General features: G+C 26.6%; 2 protein-coding genes and 1 long non-coding RNA gene across 3 annotated transcripts; 2 read left to right on the top strand and 1 right to left on the bottom strand.

Annotated features, from left to right (window-relative positions):
• Window positions 1-1,464: 1,464 nt before the first annotated feature.
• Window positions 1,465-2,166, top strand: LOC126555045 (uncharacterized). Its single transcript, XM_050210010.1, has one exon. It carries the CDS (start codon window positions 1,465-1,467, stop codon window positions 2,164-2,166), a length of 702 nt encoding a protein of 233 aa, XP_050065967.1.
• A 280-nt stretch (window positions 2,167-2,446) lies between these two features.
• LOC126555044 (uncharacterized) lies at window positions 2,447-3,191 on the bottom strand. Its single transcript, XM_050210009.1, has 2 exons — window positions 2,586-3,191; window positions 2,447-2,530 (listed from the first exon to the last, which is right to left on the bottom strand). Exons 1-2 carry the CDS (start codon window positions 3,189-3,191, stop codon window positions 2,447-2,449), a joined length of 690 nt encoding a protein of 229 aa, XP_050065966.1.
• A 2,026-nt stretch (window positions 3,192-5,217) lies between these two features.
• LOC126555043 (uncharacterized) lies at window positions 5,218-6,403 on the top strand. The gene is made up of 3 exons (XR_007606758.1): window positions 5,218-5,310; window positions 5,530-5,548; window positions 6,272-6,403. It is a non-coding gene; the product is annotated as an uncharacterized LOC126555043 (long non-coding RNA).
• The last annotated feature ends 9,194 nt before the right edge of the window (window positions 6,404-15,597 follow it).

The following is a 15,597-nucleotide window of genomic DNA, read 5'->3' as shown; positions in this document are numbered from 1 at the left end:
CGGAGTGTTTTCTAGAGATAGGTTACCTCTACGACCAAAGCATAAAGAATCAGCGGTTATCAATTTGGACATTGAAAAAAAGTTACCTACTACGACAGTTTTGGTAATCTACCGTCTCCACTAGAATTACAGTCGTACGTAACATACAGTATATTTACACTAGGCATCAACGTTATAACACATATAATTGCGGGCATTTGTGTTTGAAATTTTTATCATTTACACGATAACATTAAATGGTAATTCCAGCGAAATGTCATGTGATAATTTTCGACTGTTAGAAGTAAAAAATACATCGCAGCTGTGTCTTTTAAGCCTGCAAACACATAATTCTATACCAAACGTAGAACCGGATTGTAATACGATAAGATTTCGGAATTCGTTCGGAAAATGTATATATGTAACTATACCAACGGGATCATATGAAATAATTAATTTGGAGTTAACGGTTCAAAAACTCTTATCAAATCATGTTACTTTGTTTCAACTCATGGCTGATGGCAGCACATTAAAATGTTCAATGACGTGTAGTCATGATATTGATTTCACTATTGAACATAATATATCGAAAATATTAGGTTTTGAAAATAAAGTTTACTCTGCAAACACACAAAACATGAATCTGAACGGATAGTTAACATAATGAAAGTTAACTGTATAAAAATAAATTGCAATCTTATTTCTGGTTCATTCAGTAATGGTATACCGAGCCAGACAATACACAAGTTTTTCTCCTCTTCTTCACCGCCTGAACATTAAATCATTGAAGTTCCAAAACATTTAGTTTTCTACCAGCTTAATTCTACGACTATAAGTAAAGTAAATATAGTGCTAAGAGACCAAGATAATAACTTAATCAATTTCAGAGGGGAGCCAATCACAATTCGTTTACAAATTAAACATAAAGATAGCTATTAAGTTCAACAGTTATATAAAAATAAATGTCATAAAGAAAATCAATAGTTCTACTAGCAAGATTAATACGTCAAGACGTACACCGATTGTAAAGAAACTAACCAAAAACAATCTATCATTTCTACGCTCTTTAAAAGTTCTATAATCATGGATGAAATGTATTTGGACGTAGCTGGCGGATATGAAGAAGATTGCAAAATAACTCAAATGCAGTACCACTCTTTCCTTTCGTATTCCACTACAGCTTTATCCAATAACGATGAAAATAGAATATCTATTCAAAATATGGACGCTTACACTTTGCCTTGCGAGAGCTATCTTTACATTGAAGGTAAATTAAATATACCTGCAGATATTACAGCAGAGAAGGGTGAATTCAACTTTACAAATAATGGCTTAGCGTTTTTATTTTCTGAAATCCGATATGAAACTAACGGAGTGGAAATACAAAAATTAAAATCTCCTGGAATATCTTCGAGTCTTAAAGGTTTTTGCTCGCATACTCCGAGTAAATTGAACAATCTATAAAATGCTGCTTGGGACGTAGATATGGATGCCAGTGAAAATAAACATTTCATGTTAAATAACAAATTCGCTGGTTGTATCCCTCTCAAACACTTGTTTGGATTTTGTGAAGATTATAAAAAAATACTACTCAACTGTAATCAACAAATAATTTTAAACAGATCATCTACAGATTTTGATGCGTTGTATGTTTTGACGACAATTCCTAATGAAAAACTTAAAAAAGTAGCCATTGAATTAAATAAAATTATCTGGAAGATGCCCATCATCAGAGTTAGTGATAAAGAAAAAATAAAACTGTTAAAAGTATTAGACTCTCGTGAACCAGTTGCGTGGGCGTTCAGAAATTGGGATTTGTGCGAGTATCCAGTTCTCTCTCAGAACACTTCTCATTCATTGACGGTAAAATCAAGCAGTTTGTTGGAGAAACCTAGATTTGCATTAATTGGACTTCAAACCGATCGAAAAAATAATTTATTTTGTTCATCAGGACGATTCGATCACTGCTTTTTGAAAAACCTAAAAGTACATTTAAACTCTGAAGTATATCCATATGAAGATTTTCGTGCAGATTTCATAAACATCGTTACGGCCATATTGTACAAGGAATATGCTGAATTCCAGAAATCGTACAACGAGAGAGAGTATAGTGACCCTTTTCTTCCTAAAAAATATTTTTCAACAATTTGTACCAATTTTAGTCGTGGATTTATCACGACAGAATGACAACGTAAAATCATCGGCTGTAGATTTACGAATTGAATTCAAAACAGACAAAGCCATTCCAGCAAAAACCGTAGCTTATTGTCTCATTTTACACGATCAAATTATAACTTATAACCCGTTTAATGGTGATGTAAGGAAATTGTAAATAGTTTGTAAAAATAAAAAACTTTTAAAAAAAAAAAAAAAATATGATGTTTTTATTTAGCTATTCACCATATTAAAATATAATTATAAACATTTTTTTTTCTGATTGTATTACAATAAAATATTACATAATTAATTATTTCAGATAACTTGATCTACAGCTTTCCTTTGCCCTTTTACACGCTACAAATGCTCTTGTCCTCGATCTGTTGACTTCAGCCTAAAAAAAAATGTTGTTTAAGTATACAACATTATGTAATATATATTATTATTACCTCAGTTTCGTTTGAAGAAGATAACCAGCTCCTTGCCAATTGTTTGAGTGCTTTAATCTTTAAATCTGCTATTAAGCAAGTACCTTGGACTGAAATACGTTCTTTCAATTTCTTGACCTCAATGTGCTCCAGATAATCCTCAACATCGCTTATTTTTGTATATTTGGGTAACGGCATTTCTTTCCCCAGAAACATTGAAATCTTACAGGCCTGAAGCAATGAAGCAGACCGGACATATTTATTTTTCATCTGAATAACTTCTTCCATGGCATCGCTCAATTGTAAAATCTTTTTAACATTCTCCTTAGTTAACTGCACATTTTGGTCTTGCTGCAAGCATTTGATTGACAGAATGTTGACAACGTTGAATTCCTCTATTGACATCAATTTAAACTCCTTTAACAGTAAGTACGATGGAAGTCTAAAGGTTGCGGTGTTAAGAAGTGTATTTAGGGATTGAAACAATTCCATATTCATTTTCTTGTATTGAGAGTTACTTGTAATACAAACAACACAATTAAACAAAAGTTCCGGATCTAAGCCAATATGTATATAAACATTGCTATCAATAAATAATGTGTTACAATCGATCAGACTATTAACCATTATGAAACACTGAAAAACACTGAAGGTTAAATGTACAAATTGTTACAACTCGAAGAGCGGGTTACAACTGACTTGTCATATGCTCGTGTCATCTTTTTTATGCAGTGCTATCGAACGCTTGTTTAGAGCAGGGATTAATCCCTACACTTTAGTCAGGATGGGAGTAAAAACTCATATAATATACAACAGGGTTAGGGTTATGAAACGAAACATAGTGGGGGTATGGATAACAAATATTATGTTATAAAAGAATATTTATTATCATTAACAAGATATTATTATTAATAATTATAAAAAGACTTTTGTATTGGAGTGAGTAGATTTTTCAGCTGACTTGCCGTCTATGAAGTCGGAAAGAGATGGTGGGGAGGATGGCTATCTGTTAAAATACGTAGGATCTTCATTTTCATCGACAGCCTTTAAAATTAAATATTATTTTTTTTTCTCTCATACAAATTATATATACGACATACGTGTATCGTCCTTGGTTTGGTTTTTCGAATCGGAGCCCATGCTGTCTCTAATCGAATGTGTTACTTAATATTCTCTGAATCCCCTTTCCTCGTCAGCACCCTAAGAATAAAATAAAATTTAGTACTTGAATATTTTATTGGTTTCATTTATAGTTACTCGTGACTGTGAAGGATCGTCTTTATTATATCTTTGCAACGGAGACATACTTGAGTATCTTTGTGGTGAAGGTTGTAGCATTTCCTCATCAAAGACTTCAGTATAAAACTAAAATAAATAAAAATCAGTAATCGAAATAAAAATGTTTATAATATGTTTCACCTTTAATTCCTCCACATCGTGCATCTCTTTTCTCTTGGTTGGTGAAATAAATTCTGACGGGGTATCAACTGTCTAATTTAATGCATATGTTAAATATTTTTATTAATAATTTCAAAATATTTACTTACTTTTAACGAATTTTTTGATTTAGTCATCCAATTGATTGCAAGCTGTTCAGTTGCGAATAATATTATTTGGGTTAAAAATCTCTGTTTGTTCTTTGGTATATAAATAAATATCGCGTCGTCGTCGTCGTCGTGTGCACACGTCTGTTGCTATCGCTCCTTTATCGCGTTCCGATTTCATTATGACTTTATGTGTTATTTGTTCAACCACAGTAAAACGTGGTCTTTCTGATTCTATTACGTGCACATTGTGCAAGAATATATTCCACTTAAATTGTAATCCACTTACACAAAGTGATGCAGATTATCTTAAGTGCATTAAAAAAACTGGGTCTTGTAAAAATTGCTTAAGCGAAGGAGCCATACCTAGTAACTTTAAATCCGTTCTCCCAGTTCCGTCACTTACAAGTAGTATACATTTGTATGTTCTGCGCACTTTTGACTGCGGAGATTGTAAAATTTTAAAGGGGATTTTTCCCCTCAAACTTTTTTTTTCTCCGCTGTACCAATAAAAAACACTGATTCCTAAAAACCATAATGTATGTTCTGCGCACTTTTGACTGCGGAGATTTTTAAAATTTAAGGTATAGTTTCCGCCTTTAACCAATTATTTTTTCCCCTGTTACACATAAAGTTTAAACAGTGTATACACACTTCAACACTATTTATTTCCCTTGTAAGTTAAACATTCAGGTTACACAGTAATTTCATTTTTTTAATAAATTATAGATAAAAGTCGTTTTATTGAATTCATTTCAGTTCAGACAGTTCAGTTAATATTCAACCATCGTTCAATCAGGTTCTGTTAGTTTTAATCAAGTTTAATTCATTTAAGTTTTTTTTATTTTTTTTTATAAAAAATGAATTTTCAACAAATTAACAACAGTTTTTGTTCACTTGTTTCGTTAGTACGAAACAATGCATATCCTACATATCCAGAATTCACTACATTTATATCAAGATTGAAAACATTCAATTTATTTCCGTTGACTTCATCTCAAGATAAATACTCATTAGCTGAAAGCGGTTTTATATATTCAGGGAAAAAAGATATTGTTGAATGTTTTTGCTGCGGTATTATATTGCATCGTTGGGAAAAAGAAGAAAACCATGGATTGAACATTCAAGATGGAATCCGAAATGTGTTTTTGTATTATTATCAAAAGGAAATCAGTTTGTTGAAAATGTAGTAAAAAAATATGGTAAGATTATCGATATTTGTGATTGTGATTGTGGATCAAGGTCATATGATACTGTTGTTTAGTTCATTTAACTTTCTATATTTCAATAAAAAAAAAATCTGAATTTAATAAACTTAAATGTGTTAATAACTTATTTAATACCTCGTGAACGTATAGTCTAGTGGGATAACGCGTCTAATTTAAATTTAATATGTTAATGATTTTTAAAAAATGTTTCAGGTTCTATCGAATTAGGTAGGTAAGTATAATAACTCTTTACTGTTTATCCAACTAGACACTATACGTTCACATTTTTTTTTTATTTTTTTTATTTTTTAACCTTACATTTGTTTAGTATATAACATGTATGGATAAACAAAACTTGTTAGTTTGAGCTAAGCTGTCTAGTGATCATATTCATATTTCTAGAAAAAAAATACTGTTTACTGTTTTTTTTATTTTATCAATATGAATCCATCAATCGTTGTATCAAAATCTGTGTTCGATATTCGTCCTTTTAGTAAGAAAAGTGTAACCGTTGGACTTCTAGTTAATAAGCAAATTTCAATTATTATATTATTAGAATGTAAATTAACTAAAAAAGTTGTAAAGTTAGATCTTGATCAGTGGTGTAAGTTAATGCGCGAAAACAATTTTAATACAATTATCGAAAATTTGCATACTCGTTGTAAAAGTGTTAAGATAGCTGATAATTTTTCTACTCTGTTAATGTAAACCAATCAACTATAGTTTTATATTCTAATGATAATTATATAACATTATCTCATATTGATCTTCATCGTTTGAAACAATTACAACATTGTATTGACTTGTATATTGTTGAAAAACAGAAAAAATTGGAATCATACCAAAAAACGTTTGATACAGCTTATACGTTAATTAAGTCTGACGTAAATGGGTTACCATCATCTTGTCAACGAAACGAATTTACAAATCAATATATTCAAAATTATGATTTCAGCTACAGCAATATACAAAGTGAAGATTGTTCATTTATGTACGAGTTATTACAATTTCATTTTAATTCATTGTCGAACATGATATTACAAGATTTAGTGATGTAATATAAAAAAAAGTTTCTTAATTTATTTTAATTTATCGTTCTTGTAAAAAAAAAAAAAAAAAAAAATGTGAAATTAATACCACTTGTATACTAACTTTCAATATTTTTATTTTTATTTTTTTTATTTTTATTTTTTTTTATCTAAATAATAAAAATAAATATAAATATAAAAAAATTTTTTTTTTATTAAATAAAATTAATCCAACACCATATCCTATTACATACATTTTATAAGTTTATTTTTTTTGGTTTGTGTCTGATTAGCTTCTTGGCGGGATGTCGCATCATTTTGTCGAAAACAGATTGAATGAGCGTCACCATTTCTTTGGCTGTAGTTAAATCATCCGGATGCTGTCCTGTTAAAGATATTTTGAGTGAGCATTCAGCATGCTTCCATCTAAAAAAGTTAGGTTAGGTTAAATTAAATTTTTATTATAAATATTTCACTTTAGTTAAATATATATATTATTATTATTATTATTAACTATCTTGCAGAGCAACTTTATCAATTTTAGCACATTTATAATGTGCTATAGTCCAGTAATCTACAGCCGTATTGTCTACAGGTGTCTTAACCGTTAATGAACAATCATCCTTTTTTATATTCAAGGTGTTCTCTGCATCGGTTGGTATAGTTGGATCTGTTATTAAATCTAATATTTTGTCTGTATAACAAATAGCAGTGCTCTATAAAATAATAATTAAATTATATTTTTTTACTTTTTCGTAATAATATGTCATAAATTTATATAACTCACCTTTTTCGTCTTTTTCGATACTGGTTTTTCTCCGGTTTTACAGCTAACCTTTTCGATGTACCTTTTTTTGAGATGTTGTTGCAATATTATCCTATAATTAAAATAGACGATAAGCTGATGACGGTTTACAAAATAAATTTTTCATAAAATATTTAATGTCTTTTAATTAAAATAATTATATATTATATTATAATAAAAATAAAAAATAAAAAAAAAATGTTTTTTTTTTACTTACTTCGGAAAATACAACCGACTCCTCGTCATCGCTTTTAAATGAGTAGCAGGACATTTTTTCAAAATGAAATTAATTTTATTAAAAAAAAAAAGTCTAGATTGTAAATCTGTTGAAGTAAACTGAATATACTGTATCGATGAGTCTCTTATATATATATAACCACTTCTACTCCTCCTCTTAAGTCTAAAATAATCAGTTCAGCTAAAACACTAACTAGAATAAAATTTGAAAGGTACGTCTTTTCAATTCGAAAAAATAGAATGTAATAACAAGTGCAATTTGTATCTAAAAGAATGTAATTGACTTCTACATTTCAATGTCAGATTTGAAAGGTTATATACAATTTAGCAAGGTAAGATTAAAATTAAATAATTGGTGATAGTAAACATGAAATAGAAACGTACGTATATTTTGGAGACTACGCCGCCCAAATAGTTTAATATAAAAGCGGTTGTGGTAGTATTAAGAATTAGACATACAGCTAGTTCGTATGTAGAAATCCTGCATATTACATTACTTCATTCCTGTTGCCCTAAGCTGATATTAGTTGGTTAGATTTAGAATAATGAATATTAATATATTGAATAATTGGATTACGAACATAGTTTTAATAATCGTTTATATATATATATTTTAAAAAAATATGTATTTAAATAATTGGTTACCTATAGTAAAATATGAAATAGAAACGTATAGTCGAATTTCCTGTTTACCATGACACGTACGTATATTTTTGGGGGACTACTCCCAAATAGTTTAATATAAAATGGGTTGTGGTAGTATTAAGAATTAGACAAAGTTAAGCTTCACTTACGCATAGACCGATGACATTGTTCTATACTTAACAATAGATCGAGCTTGCTTTTATTATATTCAGTGAATAAATAACTTTAATTTCAAATTTCTTACACATACGACAAAGTGGACTTCGTCGTTAAATCGTGCTGAACCATCTTCACCAAGACCGTTCACTACAACTAGAAGCCAGTATATTTTTTTTTTCAAGCATCTCCACGCTAACAGAAATGTAAGTACTATTACTTTACTACTATTAACTAGCTTTAAATTAAATATTTACTATTATAATTTTCCACTATAAAAAATGATTCCATTTAATAATGGTATTTTACATAATTTACACCACAAATAGGTTCATTTGTATCAAAAATATAACATGTATTTGCGTTACATAAATAAATAAATTTTAGTTTTTTTTTTTTTTTTTTACACCACGTTAAAAAAAAAAACGAAATGAAATATGTAATTTGTACCAGCCCTAAAATGAGTATAGTACGAAACATTTTGAATAGTTCAAAAAGATTAGTGTGTAGTACAACATTTAAAAGTATGTCATTTATTTAATAATAATAATATGTTTAATTTTATATCTTCACATTTTTTTTTTTCCAAACCACATATACACAGATACATCGTAAACAATATTTTGTGTTGTTACGTCTTATACACTTAATTAGTTATTATTATTTTTTTGTTATAATTAGCTTAGTTATAGTAAATGTACGGTATGTACACGGAATATATTCTGTGGTATATATATATATAAACAAAAAATAGTTACTAGCTTTTTCTTTCAGAGTTTAGTTGATATAAATAATTATAAATTATGTTTTATTTTTTAAAAAAAAAAAATAGTATAATATACTTAACAAGAATTTACTTATTTAATATATATATAATATATATATAGAGTTGTTTTACTTATTTATAATTAAAGTATGATTGATTTTATATATTTTATGAATTATTGCTAAACAAAAATTTACTTATTTAATATATATATAGAGTTGTTTTACATTTTATTATAATAAAGTATGATTGATTTTATATATTTTATGAATATTGCTAAACAAAAATTTACTTATATATATATAATTTTATTATAATTATAATTTTAATAATGTGAACAATGTTACAAATTATAATTTTAGTAAGTACAGATTAGATAATGCCCCTTTTTTAAATTTTATTTGGTGTGAATTATAAACTTAAAAAGTGGTACAAATTATTTTTTTTAGATGTGTGTGTAAATGAGATATAGTTTTTACATTACCTTTTTTATATTTAAAATAAAAAAATAAACGAATAAATATTTACCTATAATTTCAGAATTATAAAATGGAATCTCCTCAAATCGTTTACCTCCGATCTTTGATTGAAGAATTACATTTGAAAGTTTTAGAAAACCAAAAAAGTGTTGATCAAGATGAAGAAAGAAAAAAAAATGATATAAGAGCTTTAAATAAAAAAATAATAATTATATAAAAAAAAAATAATAGATCTAGTTGAAATAGATAGGTTAAGAAATGAAAAAGAAACGTTTTAGATGAGTTTAATTTTTCTTATTATATTGGTGAAAAATGTAATAGACGTATACGTTATCGTTCCACAATTTTAAATAATCAACTAGAAGATTTAATAAATAAATAAATTGTTTAAATAAATCTATTTTTTTTAACCTGATTTATATTATTTCTTTAATCTATTTCCATTTTTTCTTTTTTTATACACCTACTTATATAGAAGTATTACTTTGTTCATAATAGCTTTTCCAAAACATAAAAAAAAAAAAAATGTTTTTTTTTAGAAAATGGATTTACTTAACCATATCTTAATTGAAATTCATCGATTGGATGAAGAAATCGATGATAATGATGAGAAGGAAGTACAAAGTAAACATGAACAAAGAAAAACTATAATTTTAATCAAAAGAAAAATTAAAATATTAAGATATGAAAAATACTTAGCTAAAACACTTTTACAAGATATAAAAAAAATAAAAATCTTAAAAGAGAATATAATAAATTTGAGAAATGAAATATTACTTGTTAATAAATATTATGATTTGTATGGTTATGTTAGATTTCGAAAACAGACGTTAGCTTATCATCTGCATAGTGATTATTGTACATTATTGGATGATCTAAATTTATTAACAGAATCTTTTTGTTTGAATCTAAAATGATTTTTTTTTAAAAAAAACTAAGTACTCATTGTTTATTTAAGAATTTTATTATTATTATTTTTTTAAAAAATGTAAAACAAAAAAAACATACATTTATATATATATATATAAATTTAATGTGTTTTTTTTTTTATTATTTCAGTCTCATTATGAACAGAAATATAATAACAAAAAAACAGCGTATGAACACGATTGGAAGTGGACTTATTGAAATAGAAAGATTTAGAAAAGGTTCAAAAACTTTCATAATTAAGAACTGTGAAAATTATAGATTACAAATTATTTTTTAACTATATTTTACATGAGTTAATTTTAAAGTTAAGACAATCGTGTATTAAAACGTCGATCAAATTTAATTTACACGTTGAGGCTACTTACACACGTCCTATAACACATGATAAACAAGATGTGGCTTTTAAAACTTCGAATGGTTTAGCATGTAATTCATCCGATTTCGCTAGTTTGTTAACATAAAGTTTGATAAAATATTAGCTGAAGAATCTGAATTTATTGCTAAAGGTTCAGGATGGACACTTGTTTCAATAGATGGGTTACAGTTGAGAATCAATTTAGATCCATTAAAAGGAGGTGCATATTTAGATTTACCTAAATTTATACGAGAAAAAAAGGCTATTATAAACGTTTAAAAAAAAGATAAATACTGTTTTAAATATTCTATACTAACCAAATATGATAAGCGTTCTAATAAATCACGATTTAACCAAAATATTTTGATTTTCTTGAAAAAAAGAGTGGGTTAGATTTTAAATGTATTGATTTCCCAACACCGATAAATCAAATTAAAAAATTTGAACGTTTAAATAATGTTTCAGTTAATGTTTATAGTTTAAATAATAAAGGTACTATTTTCCCTCTATTTATAAATATTAAAGAAGAAAAAAATCATTTTGATCTATTTTTTGTCAATAATCATAAAACATCGCATTATTGTTATATTAAAGATTTTTCAAGATTAATTAGAAGTCAGAAAACTAAAAATTGTTCTAAATTAATTATTTGCAAGAGGTGTTTTACAACTTTTGGAAATAAACCATGTAAAAGTAAACTTTGGGGTGAAACAGGATTAACTGAACATAAAAAAATGTGTAGTAAGAATGAATTAGGAAGACCGATAATGTTTGAAGAAGGAAAAGAAAATAAATTCATGTTTTTCAAAAGTTATAAAAAAACTTCTAGAATACCATTATTATTTATTGTTTTTTATATTTATTATTGTTATTTATGCTGACTTTGAATGTATTTTAAAACCTAAACAGACAAATGAATTAACTAAAACTAGTAAAACTTATATCACACATTTACATGAAATTATGAGTTATGCATTTTATGTAAAAGTTGACTATAATATTATCACAGAAAAGTTAATGCAACAGTTTAAAATTCCAACAAACATAATAATTTATAGAGGTATTGATGCGGCAAAAAATTTTATGGAAAACATGACTGATATTTCAAAAAAAATAAATGATATTTATCAAATTAATGTACCAATGATTACGTTGACTGAAAAGGAGGAAAAAGAATTTCAAATAGCAAAGGTTTGTAAAATATGTTTATTATCTTTTGAAGAAAATGAATTATATAAAGTTAGAGATCACTGTCATATTACTGGTAAATATAGACAATGTATTTGTTTTAAATGTAATTTTGAAATAACCAACCCATCATTTATTCCAATTTTTTTTCATAACTTATCATACGATAGTCACTTTATAATTCGAGAACTTGGTTTTGATGATAAGAATATACATGTTATTCCAAATTCTGTAGAAAAATATATATATTTTAGTAAAGAGGTTGCTCCGAGATTTAGTATAAAATTCGTTGATACATTCCGTTTTATGGCTTCCTCATTAAGCGAGCTTGCAAAAAATTACTTGAAGATAAATCAAGGTTTAAAGAAACTTTAAAATTATTTTCTAATAAAACATTTGATTTAGTCACACGAAAAGGGGTTTTCCCTTATGAGTATATTGATAGTTGGAGTAAATTAAACGAAACTCGATTACCTTCAAAATCTGCATTTTATAACTCTTTAAAAAATGAAGAAATTAATAATAATGATTATTCTCATGCTAAAAAAATTGGAAAGTATTTAATATTAAAACTTTGGGGGAGTATAGTGATCTTTATTTGAAAACTGATGTCACCATACTAACGGATGTGTTCGAAAATTTTAGAGATTTATGTTTATCTACTCTTAGTCTAGATCCTGCTCATTATATGACTGTTCCAGGATTTGCTTTCGATTGTATGCTTAAATATACTAAGGTTAAATTAGAAAAATTGAATGATTATAACATGCTTTTATATTTTGAATCCTCCATCAGAGGGGGTATCTGTCAATCAGTTAAAAGATATGCTAAAGCAAACATACCAAACATTAAAGGTTTGAACTATAATCCTAATAAATCAATTTCATGGATTACATATCTTGATTGTGTAAATTTATATGGCAAATCGATGTTAACTGAGCTACCTTTCAAAGATTTCGAATGGGTTGATGACTTGAACATAGATGTTACTAAAATTCCTGATGATTCCAAAGTCGGATATATATTAGAAGTTGATATTGATTATCCTGAATATTTACATGAAAAACATAATGATTTCCCGTTTTTACCTTTAAACGAATGTCCTCCAAATTCAAAAGTTAAAAAATTATTAACTACTTTATCATTAAAAAAAATATAGATATTACACTATAAAAATTTAAAACAAGCAATTGCTAATGGTCTTAAATTAGTAAAAATTCATCGAGCAATCAAATTTTCACAGAGTAAATGGATGGCCTCATATATCGAACTATGTACGAGAATGAGGAGAGAAACTAAAAATAGATTTGAAAAAGATTTTTGGAAATTATTAATTAATAGCGTTTTTGGTAAATGTATGGAGAATGTTCGAACTAGAGTTTCTTTAAAACTGGTTACATCTGATAAACAAGCAAATAAATTGATGATGAAAAATACTTTTAAAGATAGAACTATATACTCTGAAAATCTTATGGCTATTCACCAACATAAGGAAACTATCAAATTCGATAAAGCAATTTATGTAGGGTCTGCAATTTTAGATGTCTCGAAAACATTTATGTATGATTTTCATTATAATGTAATGAAAAATAAATATAATAATAAAATACGATTATTGTACTCGGATACAGATTCTTTGATATATAATATTCGAACATTTAATTTTTTTGATGATATTAGATATGATTTATTTCCGTATTTTGATACATCAAACTATCCAAAAGATCATTATTGTTTTAGCGAAAATCATAAAAATCAACCTGGTTATTTTAAAGATGAAATGGGAGGAAAAATTTTAAAAGAATTTGTTTCATTAAGACCGAAATTATATGCTTACAAGACTGAAAACAACGATGAGGTTAAAAAAGCTAAAGGTGTAAAAAATATGTAATTAATCAACATATGTATTTTAAAAATTATATAGAAGTATTAAATGCGTACATAAACCATATCTCTCTTGATAATAAACAAACTTGTAGAAACATGAATTTTATTCAATCGAATAAACATGTTGTTCATTCTAAAACAATCAATAAGCTTGTACTAAGTGGTAACGATGATAAACGTTTTATAACAAACGATGGGATTAATTCACTAGCATACGAACATTATAAATTAAAAAATAATTATTCTAATATTCACTATGTTTAAGAAAATCGATATTAAGTATTTCTAAATTTAAATTATTATCATCAGTAGGTGTTTTTTCCACGCTATCTAGTGATAATAATTATTTCTAAATTAAATTATTATCATCAGTAGGTGTTTTTCCAAGCTATCTAGTTATAATAATTATTTCTAAAATTTAAATTATTATCATCAGTAGGTGTTTTTTCCACGCTATCTAGTGATAATAATTATTTCTAAATTAAATTATTATCATCAGTAGGTGTTTTTTCCACGCTATCTAGTGATAATAATTATTTCTAAATTAAATTATTATCATCAGTAGGTGTTTTTCCAAGCTATCTAGTTATAATAATTATTTCTAAAATTTAAATTATTATCATCAGTAGGTGTCGTTCAAAGTGAAAGGAAAACATTATATGAATAACTAAAATAATTTAATTTAATACTGTTTTTTTTATTTTTATAAAAAGGTAAAATATATATAAAAAAAAAAATTTATTTAATAATATCTTTCGATAATATCCATGAATTATGACTGGAATCAAAACCCATCCATTTAACAAGCATTTTATCTTTAACTTTTTTTATAATACGTTCAATTAAAAATGTGTTCGGAAAATCAGTCAATTTAATTTCTTGCTCATAAAAACCACCTAGAATTATATTGTTTGATCCATCCTTTAGCTGATAAGTTATTGGTTCTGTATGTAAAACATTTGAAACTGTGAAAATTTCTGTTGTCCAATTCGGTGTATATCCTTTACTAAGTATATGCTTGTATTTTGATATACTTACTTTATCATTAATTTTAAATTTTGGTTTATATAATGTTTTATTTGTTTGTATATTTGATTTGATTTTACTTGTATTAAGTTAAAAGATTTAATCTAACAACTAATTCATTTGGATCATCATAATACACTAATTGTGTATGAGGTATTACATCTTTATATAAACCAGATCCTTTCTTAACTGACGGTGATAAACTAAAGTTAAATAGCTGATCAGTTGGAGGTTCTTCAAATTTAGAATTAATCACTGAAGAAGAAAAATCAAATGGTTCATTTGATATGGCTGTATCATTAATAATGTTTCTTCGTTTTGCGCCTGAGCTAGATAAAAAGTTATCAAATTCTTTTAATTTTAATTGAGAAGGAGTTTTAACTTTTGTGTTATTTATTTTCAATACTTCCTCATTTAATTGTTTTTCATCAATTTTCATTCGATCATATAGAGGTTTTACAACGTTCATCCATTTGAAATATCTTGAGGTTTTAGGTTTCCCGTCTGCCTTTAAATAAACTTTACTTGTTTTTAGAATATTATAATATGATTCCATATCTTCTATCGTCATATTTTTTGGTACTTTCTCACATAATAAAGACCAAAGTCCTTTAGTCCAAGGGTAGTAATTATCAAGCAAGCGTAAGTTACCATGATCAAAAGTGACAGGAATATCTGATATTTTAAGTTGATCATTAACCGAATCATAATGTATGCCATACGATTTATCATATCGCTGTAATTTAGGATTAGAAATTAAAAAATTATCGAACGATGAA

Source organism: Aphis gossypii, unplaced genomic scaffold (assembly GCF_020184175.1).
Source record: "Aphis gossypii isolate Hap1 unplaced genomic scaffold, ASM2018417v2 Contig00688, whole genome shotgun sequence".
Lineage (NCBI taxonomy): Eukaryota > Metazoa > Arthropoda > Insecta > Hemiptera > Aphididae > Aphis > Aphis gossypii.
Note: the sequence above shows the minus strand (reverse complement) of the source record. Positions and strands in the feature narration are given on the sequence as shown.